Source organism: Oncorhynchus mykiss, chromosome 30 (assembly GCF_013265735.2).
Source record: "Oncorhynchus mykiss isolate Arlee chromosome 30, USDA_OmykA_1.1, whole genome shotgun sequence".
Lineage (NCBI taxonomy): Eukaryota > Metazoa > Chordata > Actinopteri > Salmoniformes > Salmonidae > Oncorhynchus > Oncorhynchus mykiss.
In genome coordinates this window covers 5556610-5574651 of record NC_050570.1, presented here as the reverse complement: position 1 = coordinate 5574651, position 18042 = coordinate 5556610, and the positions used below count along the sequence as shown (strand labels likewise).

General features: G+C 42.0%; 1 protein-coding gene across 1 annotated transcript in view; it reads left to right on the top strand.

Moving 5' to 3' along the window:
- LOC110521187 (anoctamin-9) overlaps positions 1–16271 on the top strand; it is a 41459-nt gene extending 25188 nt beyond the window's left edge. Inside the window, exons 13-24 of the mRNA XM_036969251.1 lie at positions 6906–7070; positions 7220–7256; positions 7625–7736; positions 8834–8891; positions 9038–9135; positions 9466–9662; positions 10186–10338; positions 13151–13298; positions 13800–13922; positions 14259–14352; positions 14569–14681; positions 15105–16271. Coding sequence (XP_036825146.1) covers positions 6906–7070; positions 7220–7256; positions 7625–7736; positions 8834–8891; positions 9038–9135; positions 9466–9662; positions 10186–10338; positions 13151–13298; positions 13800–13922; positions 14259–14352; positions 14569–14681; positions 15105–15120 — 1314 coding nt within the window. The 3' untranslated portion in view covers positions 15121–16271. The remainder of the gene's footprint in view (positions 1–6905; positions 7071–7219; positions 7257–7624; positions 7737–8833; positions 8892–9037; positions 9136–9465; positions 9663–10185; positions 10339–13150; positions 13299–13799; positions 13923–14258; positions 14353–14568; positions 14682–15104) is intronic.
- The last annotated feature ends 1771 nt before the right edge of the window (positions 16272–18042 follow it).

Here is an 18042-nt window from a genome sequence, read left to right as displayed (position 1 = left end):
GACAGTTCTGAGCAGTATTGGGACAGTTCTGAGCAGTATCAAGACAGCTCCTTACAGGGACAGTTCTGAGCAGTATCAAGACAGCTCCTTTTTGGGACAGTTCTGAGCAGTATCAAGACAGCTCCTTATTGGGACAGTTCTGAGCAGTATCAAGACAGCTCCGTACAGGGACAGTTCTGAGCAGTATCAAGACAGCTCCGTACAGGGAAAGTTCTGAGCAGTATCAAGACAACTCCTTACAGGGACAGTTCTGAGCAGTATCAAGACAGCTCCTTATAGGGACAGTTCTGAGCAGTATTGGGACAGTTCTGAGCAGTATTGGGACAGTTCTGAGCAGTATCAAGACAGCTCCTTATAGGGACAGTTATGAGCAGTATTGGGACAGTTCTGAGCAGTATCAAGACAGCTCCGTACAGGGAAAGTTCTGAGCAGTATCAAGACAACTCCTTACAGGGACAGTTCTGAGCAGTATCAAGACAGCTCCTTATAGGGACAGTTCTGAGCAGTATTGGGACAGTTCTGAGCAGTATTGGGACAGTTCTGAGCAGTATCAAGACAGCTCCTTATAGGGACAGTTATGAGCAGTATTGGGACAGTTCTGAGCAGTATCAAGACAGCTCCTTATAGGGACAGTTCTGAGCAGTATCAAGACAACTCCTTACAGGGACAGTTCTGAGCAGTATCAAGACAGCTCCTTATAGGGACAGTTCTGAGCAGTATTGGGACAGTTCTGAGCAGTATTGGGACAGTTCTGAGCAGTATCAAGACAGCTCCTTATAGGGACAGTTATGAGCAGTATTGGGACAGTTCTGAGCAGTATCAAGACAGCTCCGTACAGGGAAAGTTCTGAGCAGTATCAAGACAACTCCTTACAGGGACAGTTCTGAGCAGTATCAAGACAGCTCCTTATAGGGACAGTTCTGAGCAGTATTGGGACAGTTCTGAGCAGTATTGGGACAGTTCTGAGCAGTATCAAGACAGCTCCTTATAGGGACAGTTCTGAGCAGTATCAAGACAGCTCCTTATAGAGACAGTTCTGAGCAGTATCAAGACAGCTCCTTATAGAGACAGTTCTGAGCAGTATCAAGACAGCTCCTTATTGAGACAGTTCTGAGCAGTATCAAGACAGCTCCTTATAGGGACAGTTCTGAGCAGTATCAAGACAGCTCCTTATAGGGACAGTTCTAAGCAGTATTGGGACAGTTCTAAGCAGTATTGGGACAGTTCTGAGCAGTATCAAGACAGCTCCTTATAGGGACAGTTATGAGCAGTATTGGGACAGTTCTGAGCAGTATTGGGACAGTTTTGAGCAGTATAGGGACAGTTCTGAGCAGTATAGGGACAGTTCTGAGCAGTATTAGGACAGTTCTGAGCAGTATCAAGACAACTCCTTATAGGGACAGTTCTGAGCAGTATTGGGACAGTTCTGAGCAGTATTGGGACAGTTCTGAGCAGTATTGGGACAGTTCTGAGCAGTATCAAGACAACTCCTTATAGGGACAGTTCTGAGCAGTATTGGGACAGTTCTGAGCAGTATCAAGACAGCTCCTTACAGGGACAGTTCTGAGCAGTATCAAGACAGCTCCTTTTTGGGACAGTTCTGAGCAGTATTGGGACAGTTCTGAGCAGTAACAAGACAGCTTCTTACAGGGACAGTTCTGAGCAGTATCAAGACAGCTCCGTTTTGGGACAGTTCTGAGCAGTATCAAGACAGCTCCTTATTGGGACAGTTCTGAGCAGTATCAAGACAGCTCCGTACAGGGACAGTTCTGAGCAGTATCAAGACAGCTCCGTACAGGGAAAGTTCTGAGCAGTATCAAGACAACTCCTTACAGGGACAGTTCTGAGCAGTATCAAGACAGCTCCTTATAGGGACAGTTCTGAGCAGTATTGGGACAGTTCTGAGCAGTATTGGGACAGTTCTGAGCAGTATCAAGACAGCTCCTTATAGGGACAGTTATGAGCAGTATTGGGACAGTTCTGAGCAGTATCAAGACAGCTCCGTACAGGGAAAGTTCTGAGCAGTATCAAGACAACTCCTTACAGGGACAGTTCTGAGCAGTATCAAGACAGCTCCTTATAGGGACAGTTCTGAGCAGTATTGGGACAGTTCTGAGCAGTATTGGGACAGTTCTGAGCAGTATCAAGACAGCTCCTTATAGGGACAGTTATGAGCAGTATTGGGACAGTTCTGAGCAGTATCAAGACAGCTCCTTATAGGGACAGTTCTGAGCAGTATCAAGACAACTCCTTACAGGGACAGTTCTGAGCAGTATCAAGACAGCTCCTTATAGGGACAGTTCTGAGCAGTATTGGGACAGTTCTGAGCAGTATTGGGACAGTTCTGAGCAGTATCAAGACAGCTCCTTATAGGGACAGTTATGAGCAGTATTGGGACAGTTCTGAGCAGTATCAAGACAGCTCCGTACAGGGAAAGTTCTGAGCAGTATCAAGACAACTCCTTACAGGGACAGTTCTGAGCAGTATCAAGACAGCTCCTTATAGGGACAGTTCTGAGCAGTATTGGGACAGTTCTGAGCAGTATTGGGACAGTTCTGAGCAGTATCAAGACAGCTCCTTATAGGGACAGTTATGAGCAGTATTGAGACAGTTCTGAGCAGTATCAAGACAGCTCCTTATAGGGACAGTTCTGAGCAGTATTGGGACAGTTCTGAGCAGTATTGGGACAGTTCTGAGCAGTATCAAGACAGCTCCTTATAGGGACAGTTATGAGCAGTATTGGGACAGTTCTGAGCAGTATCAAGACAGCTCCTTATAGGGACAGTTCTGAGCAGTATCAAGACAACTCCTTACAGGGACAGTTCTGAGCAGTATCAAGACAGCTCCTTATAGGGACAGTTCTGAGCAGTATTGGGACAGTTCTGAGCAGTATTGGGACAGTTCTGAGCAGTATCAAGACAGCTTCTTATAGGGACAGTTATGAGCAGTATTGGGACAGTTCTGAGCAGTATCAAGACAGCTCCTTATAGGGACAGTTCTGAGCAGTATTGGGACAGTTCTGAGCAGTATTGGGACAGTTCTGAGCAGTATCAAGACAGCTCCTTATAGGGACAGTTCTGAGCAGTATCAAGACAGCTCCTTATAGAGACAGTTCTGAGCAGTATCAAGACAGCTCCTTATAGAGACAGTTCTGAGCAGTATCAAGACAGCTCCTTATTGAGACAGTTCTGAGCAGTATCAAGACAGCTCCTTATAGGGACAGTTCTGAGCAGTATCAAGACAGCTCCTTATAGGGACAGTTCTAAGCAGTATTGGGACAGTTCTAAGCAGTATTGGGACAGTTCTGAGCAGTATCAAGACAGCTCCTTATAGGGACAGTTATGAGCAGTATTGGGACAGTTCTGAGCAGTATTGGGACAGTTTTGAGCAGTATAGGGACAGTTCTGAGCAGTATAGGGACAGTTCTGAGCAGTATTAGGACAGTTCTGAGCAGTATCAAGACAACTCCTTATAGGGACAGTTCTGAGCAGTATTGGGACAGTTCTGAGCAGTATTGGGACAGTTCTGAGCAGTATTGGGACAGTTCTGAGCAGTATCAAGACAACTCCTTATAGGGACAGTTCTGAGCAGTATTGGGACAGTTCTGAGCAGTATCAAGACAGCTCCTTACAGGGACAGTTCTGAGCAGTATCAAGACAGCTCCTTTTTGGGACAGTTCTGAGCAGTATTGGGACAGTTCTGAGCAGTAACAAGACAGCTTCTTACAGGGACAGTTCTGAGCAGTATCAAGACAGCTCCGTTTTGGGACAGTTCTGAGCAGTATCAAGACAGCTCCTTATTGGGACAGTTCTGAGCAGTATCAAGACAGCTCCGTACAGGGACAGTTCTGAGCAGTATCAAGACAGCTCCGTACAGGGAAAGTTCTGAGCAGTATCAAGACAACTCCTTACAGGGACAGTTCTGAGCAGTATCAAGACAGCTCCTTATAGGGACAGTTCTGAGCAGTATTGGGACAGTTCTGAGCAGTATTGGGACAGTTCTGAGCAGTATCAAGACAGCTCCTTATAGGGACAGTTATGAGCAGTATTGGGACAGTTCTGAGCAGTATCAAGACAGCTCCGTACAGGGAAAGTTCTGAGCAGTATCAAGACAACTCCTTACAGGGACAGTTCTGAGCAGTATCAAGACAGCTCCTTATAGGGACAGTTCTGAGCAGTATTGGGACAGTTCTGAGCAGTATTGGGACAGTTCTGAGCAGTATCAAGACAGCTCCTTATAGGGACAGTTATGAGCAGTATTGGGACAGTTCTGAGCAGTATCAAGACAGCTCCTTATAGGGACAGTTCTGAGCAGTATCAAGACAACTCCTTACAGGGACAGTTCTGAGCAGTATCAAGACAGCTCCTTATAGGGACAGTTCTGAGCAGTATTGGGACAGTTCTGAGCAGTATTGGGACAGTTCTGAGCAGTATCAAGACAGCTCCTTATAGGGACAGTTATGAGCAGTATTGGGACAGTTCTGAGCAGTATCAAGACAGCTCCGTACAGGGAAAGTTCTGAGCAGTATCAAGACAACTCCTTACAGGGACAGTTCTGAGCAGTATCAAGACAGCTCCTTATAGGGACAGTTCTGAGCAGTATTGGGACAGTTCTGAGCAGTATTGGGACAGTTCTGAGCAGTATCAAGACAGCTCCTTATAGGGACAGTTATGAGCAGTATTGAGACAGTTCTGAGCAGTATCAAGACAGCTCCTTATAGGGACAGTTCTGAGCAGTATTGGGACAGTTCTGAGCAGTATTGGGACAGTTCTGAGCAGTATCAAGACAGCTCCTTATAGGGACAGTTATGAGCAGTATTGGGACAGTTCTGAGCAGTATCAAGACAGCTCCTTATAGGGACAGTTCTGAGCAGTATCAAGACAACTCCTTACAGGGACAGTTCTGAGCAGTATCAAGACAGCTCCTTATAGGGACAGTTCTGAGCAGTATTGGGACAGTTCTGAGCAGTATTGGGACAGTTCTGAGCAGTATCAAGACAGCTTCTTATAGGGACAGTTATGAGCAGTATTGGGACAGTTCTGAGCAGTATCAAGACAGCTCCGTACAGGGAAAGTTCTGAGCAGTATCAAGACAACTCCTTACAGGGACAGTTCTGAGCAGTATCAAGACAGCTCCTTATAGGGAAAGTTCTGAGCAGTATTGGGACAGTTCTGAGCAGTATTGGGACAGTTCTGAGCAGTATCAAGACAGCTCCTTATAGGGACAGTTATGAGCAGTATTGAGACAGTTCTGAGCAGTATCAAGACAGCTCCTTATAGGGACAGTTCTGAGCAGTATCAAGACAGCTCCTTATAGGGACAGTTCTGAGCAGTATTGGGACAGTTCTGAGCAGTATTGGGACAGTTCTGAGCAGTATCAAGACAGCTCCTTATAGGGACAGTTATGAGCAGTATTGGGACAGTTCTGAGCAGTATTGGGACAGTTTTGAGCAGTATAGGGACAGTTCTGAGCAGTATAGGGACAGTTCTGAGCAGTATTAGGACAGTTCTGAGCAGTATCAAGACAACTCCTTATAGGGACAGTTCTGAGCAGTATTGGGACAGTTCTGAGCAGTATTGGGACAGTTCTGAGCAGTATTGGGACAGTTCTGAGCAGTATCAAGACAACTCCTTATAGGGACAGTTCTGAGCAGTATTGGGACAGTTCTGAGCAGTATCAAGACAGCTCCTTACAGTGACAGTTCTGAGCAGTATCAAGACAGCTCCTTTTTGGGACAGTTCTGAGCAGTATTGGGACAGTTCTGAGCAGTAACAAGACAGCTTCTTACAGGGACAGTTCTGAGCAGTATCAAGACAGCTCCGTTTTGGGACAGTTCTGAGCAGTATCAAGACAGCTCCGTACAGGGACAGTTCTGAGCAGTATCAAGACAGCTCCGTACAGGGAAAGTTCTGAGCAGTATCAAGATAACTCCTTACAAGGACAGTTCTGAGCAGTATCAAGACAGCTCCTTTTTGGGACAGTTCTGAGCAGTATTGGGACAGTTCTGAGCAGTATCAAGACAGCTCCTTTTTGGGACAGTTCTGAGCAGTATTGGGACAGTTCTGAGCAGTATCAAGACAGCTTCTTACAGGGACAGTTCTGAGCAGTATCAAGACAGCTCCTTTTTGGGACAGTTCTCAGCAGTATTGGGACAGTTCTGAGCAGTATCAAGACAGCTCCTTTTGGGACAGTTCTGAGCAGTATTGGGACAGTTCTGAGCAGTATCAAGACAGCTTCTTATAGGGACAGTTCTGAGCAGTATCAAGACAACTCCTTATAGGGACAGTTCTGAACAGTATCAAGACACCTCCTTATAGGGACAGTTCTGAGCAGTATCAAGACACCTCCTTATAGGGACAGTTCTGAGCAGTATCAAGACAGCTCCTTATAGAGACAGTTCTGAGCAGTATAGGGACAGTTCTGAGCAGTATCAAGACAGCTCCTTTTTGGGACAGTTCTGAGCAGTATTGGGACAGTTCTGAGCAGTATCAAGACAGCTTCTTATAGGGACAGTTCTGAGCAGTATCAAGACAACGCCTTATAGGGACAGTTCTGAACAGTATCAAGACACCTCCTTATAGGGACAGTTCTGAGCAGTATCAAGACACCTCCTTATAGGGACAGTTCTGAGCAGTATCAAGACAGCTCCTTATAGAGACAGTTCTGAGCAGTATAGGGACAGTTCTGAGCAGTATCAAGACACCTCCTTATAGGGACAGTTCTGAGCAGTATCAAGACACCTCCTTATAGGGACAGTTCTGAACAGTATCAAGACAGCTCCTTATAGGGACAGTTCTGAACAGTATCAAGACAGCTCCGTACAGGGACAGTTCTGAGCAGTATCAAGACAGCTCCGTACAGGCAACAGTTCTGAGCAGTATTTCCTAAAGAGAATGTCTTCATAGCTGCTGCTGATCATCGGCCTGGCCCATGCCCTGGTGGTGTTCCGGGTGGTTGCCACTGTGATGTTGGCTGAAGGATCATGGGAGTTCCTGAGTGACCACTCCAACACGGCCGCTGTGATACTAGGAGCAGTGCTACACTACTTCACCATCACCATCATGACACGGGTACGCACTGTGTGTGTGTGTGTGTGTGTGTGTGTGTGTGTGTGTGTGTGTACGGATTGATCAGTTGAGTGTGGCCCCATGGCTATTTCCCTGTCTGTAATCCTGCTAGTAATTTTACCCTTTATCTGACTGTATTCTTCTTCTTGTAGGTCAACAGGATTGTGTCGCTGAAACTCTGCGACATCGGTTGGTGACATTTTACATGATTCAAAGGACTTTTCAGTTTGCGGGGAGTTTTTGTGATTATTTGCGTGCAAAAAAAAAAGGCTTGATTTGCTGCGGAATTCGGATATTTTAATGATCTGATGGAGGGAAAAGGTTTGTTGACGTGTGGCTTGATTGAATCATATTATGCGGAAATAGTTCAGTGATTTGTCAAATTTGCAAACCTCGCATAATATGCGGGGAATTGTTGGTTTTGCGAAACATTTTGCGATCACAGAATCGCAAGAATCCTGGAGGGTGGGACTGCCTTTTTGGATAGTTACTTTGTAGACTGTCATCTTGTGGTGTAGTTGAGATTTATAAGTGTTCACATTTGGTTTGTCTTTCAGAGGAGAATCAGTCGTTTGCTGCCTCTGAGAGAAGCTTCACCGTCAAGATGTTTACCTTCCAGTTCTTCACCCTCTTCTCCTCTCTCTTCTACGTTGCCTTCTTCCTGGGCAGGTGAGATCTCCACAGTCTAATCATCTGGTATGATGAAGAGTGTTTGATGAACGTAGAGAAGAGACAGAAACAGCCTGAGAGGTTTGAGTTCCATTACATTGTTTGTGGAGCATCCTAAAGATCAACGGTGTACTGGAGTTTCTTCCTTTTTGTTGATCAGATTTCACTCCCCGAGCAGCTGAATAAAACTATAGGTGTGCATATAACACTTTGTCAATAGAGTTAAGAGTAGTGACATGTTGGATGACGTTAAGAGTAGTGACATGTTGGACGGAGTTAAGAGTAGTGACATGTTGGACGATGTTAAGAGTAGTGACATGTTGGACGATGTTAAGAGTAGTGACATGTTGGTTGAAGTTAAGAGTAGTTGGATGTTGGACGACGTTAAGAGTAGTGACATGTTGGATGAAGTTAAGAGTAGTTGGATGTTGGACGACGTTAAGAGTAGTGACATGTTGGATGAAGTTAAGAGTAGTTGGATGTTGGACGACGTTAAGAGTAGTGACATGTTGGATGAAGTTAAGAGTAGTTGGATGTTGGACGACGTTAAGAGTAGTGACATGTTGGATGAAGTTAAGAGTAGTTGGATGTTGGACGACGTTAAGAGTAGTGACATGTTGGATGAAGTTAAGAGTAGTTGGATGTTGGACGACGTTAAGAGTAGTGACATGTTGGATGAAGTTAAGAGTAGTTGGATGTTGGACGATGTTAAGAGTAGTGACATGTTGGACGATGTTAAGAGTAGAGACTTGGACGAAGTTAAGAGTAGTGACATGTTGGACGAAGTTAAGAGTAGTGACATGTTGGACGGAGTTAAGAGTAGTTGGATGAAGTTAAGAGTAGTGACATGTTGGATGAAGTTAAGAGTAGTGATATGTTGGACGGAGTTAAGAGTAGTTGGATGAAGTTAAGAGTAGTGACATGTTGGATGAAGTTAAGAGTAGTGATATGTTGGACGATGTTAAGAGTAGAGACTTGGATGAAGTTAAGAGTAGTGACATGTTGGACGATGTTAAGAGTAGAGACTTGGATGAAGTTAAGAGTAGTGACATGTTGGACGGAGTTAAGAGTAGTGACATGTTGGTTGCTCTTCTCAGGATAAATGGACACCCAGGTGGCTACGTGCGGATAGCAGGGAAGTGGAGGTTGGAGGAGGTGAGGGATCCTGAAACATTTCTAACAATTTGATTATCCTTCACAAATACGGTTGAAATGGGAGTGGAAATTTACCTGATGCTAGCTAAATGCTGTATGTTGTTCCTGTCTCGTCTCCGTGTCGTACCCGTGTCGTCCTCGTGCAGTGCCACCCCAGTGGCTGCCTCACAGACCTTTTCATCCAGATGGCCATCATTATGGTTCTGAAACAAACCATCAGCAACGTCTTTGAGTTCGGAGGCCCGTAAGTCCACATCAACACAAGTACATTGCTTAGTTCTGAGGCCCATAGGTCCACATCAACACAAGTACATCGCTGCAGTGTATGTTGATGAGGGAAAGTTGATTTACATATCTTACTGTTATGAACAGATTTGGGTTAGACATGAATGAAACAGGACATACATAAAGTTAGTGCTAAGACCAAGGATCTAAGGGCTGCTTCCAAGAGAAGTGTGTGGTCAGGGGTTGGCATAGCTCCCACTAAACCAGACCAGGACCCTATACTGATTGGTCTGTCCAATTGGAGTGCCCAGGTCCATCATTCAGAGCTGTTTCCTGTCTCTGTGTACAGCTGGTTCAACAGGTGGCTAAAGAGGCGGAGGACTAAGAAGCTACAGAGGAAGTGTCCCCACTGCTACAAGAAGGCAGACCAACAGACCAATCGGTGGGAAGAGCTGTGTGAGATCTGCAAGCTCAGTGATTGGCTAAGAAACTACCGTCTCAACGACGTGAACTCTTTCAGCCTCTTCAATGAGTTCCTGGAGATGGGTATGTCACAGATGACCAGGGCAAGGGGTCAGGGTTCAGCCTATTGAGAGGTTATGTTCTAATATCCACACTAGCATAACGTATATAATGATATACCATTTAGCAGACTCTTTTATCAAAAGAGTCTTAGTCTTACATTGTTCGTATGGGTGGTCCCGGGAATCAAACCCACCAACTTGGCGTTGCCATGCTCTCTACCAAATGACCTTAACAGGACCGCTCAGAATGCATGAGTCGGTGAGTGGAAAAGTTCCACCCATATCGTTCAACACAACACACTCAAGTAGCACCATCAATACCACTGACGCAGAAAAGCCAAGGTATTTCACAGGAAACTGCGCTCCTCCTTGGTCTCAGGAAGTCAATAGTGATGCTTTCTGCTCCACATGCCCAATACATTGCTTCACTGTAAGTGGTGTGTTTAGTGTGAATATTGGACCAGAGGCCATATGCTTTGTGGGTACATGTCATTGAAGTCCTAGTTAGTTTGAGACTAAATGTTATTGTTTTGTTCCCTCCCCAGTCCTCCAGTTCAGTTTCACCACCATCTTTGTGGCTGCGTTCCCCTTGGCTCCCCTGCTGGCCTTAATCAACAACATCATAGAGATACGGCTCGACGCCATCAAGATGGTCAGTTTGGAGCGCAGGATGGTACCCAAGAAGACCAACGACATCGGTGAGAAACAGAACGTTTATGAACGAGGTCTTCACAGTGTACATCAGACAATCTGGTTAACTATAAACGAGGTCTTCACAGTGTACATCTGATAATCTGGTTAAATGTAAACGAGGTCTTCACAGTGTACATCTGATAATCTGGTTAAATGTAAACGAGGTCTTCGTAGTGTACATCTGATAATCTGGTTAAATGTAAACGAGGTCTTCGCAGTGTATATCTGATAATCTGGTTAAATATAAACGAGGTCTTCGCAGTGTATATCTGATAATCTGGTTAAATATAAACGAGGTCTTCACAGTGTACATCTGATAATCTGGTTAAATATAAACGAGGTCTTCACAGTGTACATCTGATAATCTGATTAAATATAAACGAGGTCTTCACAGTGTACATCTGATAATCTGGTTAAATATAAACAAGGTCTTCACAGTGTACATCTGATAATCTGGTTAAATATAAACGAGGTCTTCACAGTGTACATCTGATAATCTGATTAAATATAAACGAGGTCTTCACAGTGTACATCTGATAATCTGGTTAAATATAAACGAGGTCTTCACAGTGTACATCTGATAATCTGGTTAAATATAAACGAGGTCTTCACAGTGTACATCTGATAATCTGGTTAAATATAAACAAGGTCTTCACAGTGTACATCTGATAATCTGGTTAAATATAAACGAGGTCTTCACAGTGTACATCTGATAATCTGGTTAAATGTAAACGAGGTCTTCACAGTGTACATCTGATAATCTGGTTAAATGTAAACGAGGTCTTCACAGTGTACATCTGATAATCTGGTTAAATATAAACGAGGTCTTCACAGTGTACATCTGATAATCTGGTTTAATGTAAACGAGGTCTTCACAGTGTACATCTGATAATCTGGTTAAATGTAAACGAGGTCTTCACAGTGTACATCTGATAATCTGATTAAATATAAACGAGGTCTTCGCAGTGTACATCTGATAATCTGATTTAAATATAAACGAGGTCTTCGCAGTGTACATCTGATAATCTGGTTAAATGTAAACGAGGTCTTCACAGTGTACATCTGATAATCTGGTTAAATATAAACGAGGTCTTCACAGTGTACATCTGATAATCTGGTTAAATATAAACGAGGTCTTCACAGTGTACATCTGATAATCTGGTTAAATGTAAACGAGGTCTTCACAGTGTACATCTGATAATCTGGTTAAATGTAAACGAGGTCTTCACAGTGTACATCTGATAATCTGGTTAAATGTAAACGAGGTCTTCACAGTGTACATCTGATAATCTGGTTAAATATAAACGAGGTCTTCACAGTGTACATCTGATAATCTGGTTAAATATAAACGAGGTCTTCACAGTGTACATCTGATAATCTGGTTAAATGTAAACGAGGTCTTCACAGTGTACATCTGATAATCTGGTTAAATATAAACGAGGTCTTCACAGTGTACATCTGATAATCTGGTTAAATGTAAACGAGGTCTTCACAGTGTACATCTGATAATCTGGTTAAATATAAACGAGGTCTTCACAGTGTACATCTGATAATCTGATTAAATGTAAACGAGGTCTTCACAGTGTACATCTGATAATCTGGTTAAATATAAACGAGGTCTTCACAGTGTACATCTGATAATCTGGTTAAATATAAACGAGGTCTTCGCAGTGTATATCTGATAATCTGGTTAAATATAAACGAGGTCTTCACAGTGTACATCTGATAATCTGGTTAAATATAAACGAGGTCTTCACAGTGTACATCTGATAATCTGGTTAAATGTAAACGAGGTCTTCACAGTGTACATCTGATAATCTGGTTAAATATAAACGAGGTCTTCACAGTGTACATCTGATAATCTGATTAAATGTAAACGAGGTCTTCACAGTGTACATCTGATAATCTGGTTAAATGTAAACGAGGTCTTCACAGTGTACATCTGATAATCTGGTTAAATGTAAACGAGGTCTTCACAGTGTACATCTGATAATCTGGTTAAATATAAACGAGGTCTTCACAGTGTACATCTGATAATCTGGTTAAATGTAAACGAGGTCTTCACAGTGTACATCTGATAATCTGGTTAAATATAAACGAGGTCTTCACAGTGTACATCTGATAATCTGATTAAATATAAACAAGGTCTTCACAGTGTACATCTGATAATCTGGTTAAATGTAAACGAGGTCTTCGCAGTGTACATCTGATAATCTGGTTAAATGTAAACGAGGTCTTCACAGTGTACATCTGATAATCTGGTTAAATGTAAACGAGGTCTTCGCAGTGTACATCTGATAATCTGGTTAAATGTAAACGAGGTCTTCACAGTGTACATCTGATAATCTGATTAAATATAAACGAGGTCTTCACAGTGTACTGAACATTTAAAAAAATGTTTTCATGAGCATTTGATCCATTTCCTTGTTAGCTTGGAAATGGCATATTTTTCTGTCATCTTGAACTATACGTTATAGCTATATAATACCATGACATGTATACAGGTATACTATATAATACCATGACATGTATACAGGTATACTATATAATACCATGACATGTATACAGGTATACTATATAATACCATGACATGTATACAGGTATACTATATAATACCATGACATGTATACAGGTATACTATATAATACCATGACATGTATACAGATATACTATATAATACCATGACATGTATACAGGTATACTATATAATACCATGACATGTATACAGGTATACTATATAATACCATGACATGTATACAGGTATACTATATAATTTCACTTTGCACTGTATGTGTTGTCTTCTGCTTCTTACCTCAGGCGTATGGACAGATGTGTTGGAGGCTATCGGGGTGTTGGCAGTCATCGCCAACGGCCTGGTTATTGGGATATCTTCAGACTTCATCCCTCGCCTTGTATACCGCTACAGTTATGGACCGTGTGCCAATGGAACGGTCACGGACACGGAGTACGTCTGTCCATTCTGACTCGATGACTGCAGCGGCAGGGCTAGGGCTCCATTCCATTTCAATTCAGGAAGTCATCTGAAATTCAAATTTTCAATTCAAATGGAATTGCTGCCTTGCTATGTTGTTGTCTTAGCTCTCTCTTTATGTAGTGTTGTCTCTCTTTATGTAGTGTTGTCTCTCTTTATGTAGTGTTGTGTTGTCTCTCTTTATGTAGTATAGTGTTGTCTCTCTTTATGCAGTGTTGTCTCTGTTGTGATGTGTGTTTTGTCCTATATATTTTATTTTATTTTTAATTTTTAATCCCAGGCCCTCGTCCCCGCAGGAGGCCTTTTGGTAGGCCGTAATTTTAAATAAGAATTTGTTCTTAACTGACTTGCCTAGTTAAAGAAAGGTGTAAAAAAAAATCTATGGTAAATGTTGCCAGTTGTGTGAGCCCTTCAGGCTACATGTTAGCTAACAGTGACAGTATTTCTTTCTGTATATTATTTTTTGTCCTATAGTTGCATGGCCGGCTACATCAACAACAGCCTGTCCACAGTGTACATGAACGACCAGAGAATCTATAATGAGTTCTCACCGGACCAGATGGTGACGCCTAGCGGACAGAATGTCTCCTACTGCAGGTTCATACCCCTTTCCAGCCCTTAATCAGCACCGAAATGATGCTCATGTTGTCCGTTTTTAAAACAGGGATAGTCCAGAGGATTTATCAGTATTATTTCTAGAATTGATTGAAACAAGGAAAGAAAAGAAATATGCCTGAGTTGTCCCTTTTATACTAGGAAATGAATGATAATTTAAAAAAATATATTTTTATTTTTATTTGTTTGCATATATTTAGTACTTGTACTTGGTTAATTCCATTGATCCCTCCAAGGATTTTCCGCTTATTATTATTATTATTATTATTATTGATTTGGTATTTTGAATATCTGCGTTTTCTCTCTCTCTGTCGCCAGTTATAAAGATTATAGAAGTAATGAAGACTACAGCTTGACTCCTCAGTTCTGGCTCATTTTAGCTGTGCGCTTTGCTTTTGTCATCCTCTTTGAGGTAAGATAGAAATATTTAACTCGTTTTTTTTTTTTTTTACCATTTCTTGTCTCGACCCAGTAAAAATTGAGCGAAGTAACTTTGCCATTTATTTCATAGTTGAAACGTAGACATTTGTAAAAAAAAAAATATATATATATATTATTTCCAATTGCGTATTATTAATTGAATAGTCATGTTTTCTTCCATCCCTGACCTCGTAATCTCTGCTTACAGCACGTGGTGGTCATATGTAAATTCATCACAGCCTGGTTTGTTCCCAGCGTTCCCTTGGATGTCAAGAATCAAAGGCTCTTTGATAAACTCAACAGGTTGAAGGAAGAGCTCAGGTAAGGTTTCAAAAGAGAGGGGGAATATTACTGGAAACGTTCAAAGTTTACCAGTAAACTGCCATAATTATGGTATCTTTCAAGGAATTTATGTGATCTATCACAAGACATTCTTTTGAGTACTTCACATTAACACAGGTGTCTGTAATAGTCTCTGGCCATTTCACATGTAAAATATATAAAAATAATTTAATAAGATGATTCTATCTGTGATATAATGATGATATATATATATACATCATTTTAATACACAATGTATACCTTATGAGGCCTTATAAATGTGCTTATAATGCATTCTGAAGAGGATATAGAGGAAGTCTTACCCTATATAACCTTTTGTCAAATTCAGCATTTGTTATCGCTAAATGTCTATTTCCCTCCTATGTTGTTCAAAATGAATGAATGTGCTTGTGGTTGTTACAGCTCATCGGAGGTATGACAACATCGCCACAGTGTTTGGAGAATTCTAATGTTGACATAGTGATGTCTGAAAAAACACATTGGACACGGTATCCGCTCAGATGTGACTGATTATCGGCACTGTTGGAGGACATGTTCGTGTGTGGAGAGGGAGAGGGAGGGGGAGAGGGAGAGAGAGAGAGAGAGAGGGAGGGAGAGGGAGCGCTTATCGCCTGGGTTTTATTGGTTTTCTATTTGTTGTTTTTTTGTTTTTTTGTGTCAGATGACGTCAGAGTGCTGGCCATGTGACCTCTGACCCTAGATATAGTTATTGTTTCTTATAAGAGAGAAAAATATAAAATATTGTCTAAATGGTAACAGACAACACTTCTAGATGTTATATATATTTATTTTATATTTCATGAAGTTGCACTATTTTTTTGTTTGCCGTTGTTAAATCATCTTGTTTACTGTTCAGTACAGGCAGTACAGGCAGGTCAGGCAGTACAGGCAGTACAGGCAGTACAGGCAGTACAGGCAGGTCAGGCAGTACAGGCAGTACAGGTAGTACAGGTAGTACAGGCAGTACAGGCAGTACAGGCATGCTGTGGCATGGTATGCAACGTAGTGATATGTTATGTTATAGTGAGATACTTATGTTTATCAACTGTGGACAGGAAATGTAATATATTTTTTTAAAGCACTGAGATGTGCTTCATGTTATGAGACATAACACATTCACTTTAACTTAACGAAAGAGACACCGTTGATATTAATATACGACCGAATGACCTACAGGGTAGCCTAGTGGTTAGAGCGTTGGGCCACTAACTGAAAGGTTACTAGATCAAATCTCTGAGATGACAAGGTAAAAAAAAAAACTGTAATTCTGCCCCTGAACAAGGAACCCTCTGTTCCCCGATAGGCTGTCATTGTAAATATGAATTTGTTCTTAACTGACTTGCCTAGTTAAATAAAGGTAAAATAAACATGTTAAATTAAACATCGCTTTGTACCTGGATGGATGGGGGGCCAAGTCATGTTAAGGACTGTAAACTCAGTCACATTACTTATTTTTTTTAATACAGTATATTCATCACTTCTGGTCAATGTAACTTGACAATTGTTCTAATTTAAAAACGATGTTCAGACTCGGCGTTCATTACGAGGACTGTTGTAAAAGGTAAGCAGATACAGTGCCTTGCGAAAGTATTCGGCCCCCTTGAACTTTGCGACCTTTTGCCACATTTCAGGCTTCAAACATAAAGATATAAAACTGTATTTTTTTGTGAAGAATCAACAACAAGTGGGACACAATCATGAAGTGGAACGACATTTATTGGATATTTCAAACTTTTTTAACAAATCAAAAACTGAAAAATTGGGCGTGCAAAATTATTCAGCCCCTTTACTTTCAGTGCAGCAAACTCTCTCCAGAAGTTCAGTGAGGATCTCTGAATGATCCAATGTTGACCTAAATGACTAATGATGATAAATACAATCCACCTGTGTGTAATCAAGTCTCCGTATAAATGCACCTGCACTGTGATAGTCTCAGAGGTCCGTTAAAAGCGCAGAGAGCATCATGAAGAACAAGGAACACACCAGGCAGGTCCGAGATACTGTTGTGAAGAAGTTTAAAGCCAGATTTAGGTGTGTCCAAGCCTGAAATGTGGCAAAAGGTCGCAAAGTTCAAGGGGGCCGAATACTTTCGCAAGGCACTGTAACTTTCAGAAGTACTGTAGGCTTCCTCAAACAGGTGTCACGAATCTACTGTTGGCTATAGGCCGAATCTACTGATGGTTATAGGCCGAATCTACTGTTAGGGTTAAAGTTTGTTTTTAAAATCAGATTTTATGACTTTGTGGCTGTGCTAACTAGTGACCACTCTGCAGAGCTGCCTCCAGAACAACATTCTGGAGGCAGCTCTTATTTTCCACCATAATTTGCAAATAAATGTATTAAAAACCCTACAATGTGATTTCCTGGATTTTTTTCTCTCATTTTGTCTGTCATAGTTGAAGTGTACCTATGATGAAAATTACAGGCCTCTCATCTTTTTAAGTGGGATAACTTGCACAATTGGTGGCTGACTAAATATTTTTTTGCCCCAATGTACATTACCCAGACAGCACACATACAGTACCCAGACAGTACACATACAGTACCCAGACAGCACACATACAGTACACATATATTACCCAGACAGCACACATACATTACCCAGACAGCACACATACATTACCCAGACAGCACACATACATTACCCAGACAGTACACATATATTACCCAGACAGCACACATACATTACCCAGACAGCACACATACATTACCCATACAGCACACATACATTACCCAGACAGTACACATATATTACCCAGACAGCACACATACAGTACCCAGACAGCACACATACATTACCCAGACAGCACACATACATTACCCAGACAGCACACATACATTACCCAGACAGTACACATATATTACCCAGACAGCACACATACATTACCCAGACAGCACACATACATTACCCAGACAGCACACATACAGTACCCAGACAGCACACATACAGTACCCAGACAGCACACATACAGTACACATATATTACCCAGACAGCACACATACATTACCCAGACAGCACACATACATTACCCAGACAGCACACATACATTACCCAGACAGTACACATATATTACCCAGAAAGCACACATACATTACCCAGACAGCACACATACATTACCCAGACAGCACACATACAGTACCCAGACAGCACACATACAGTACCCAGACAGCACACATACATTACCCAGACAGCACACATACATTATCCAGACAGCACACATACATTACCCAGACAGTACCCAGACAGCACACATACAGTACCCAGACAGCACACATACAGTACCCAGACAGTACCCAGACAGTACACATACAGTACCCAGACAGCACACATACAGTACCC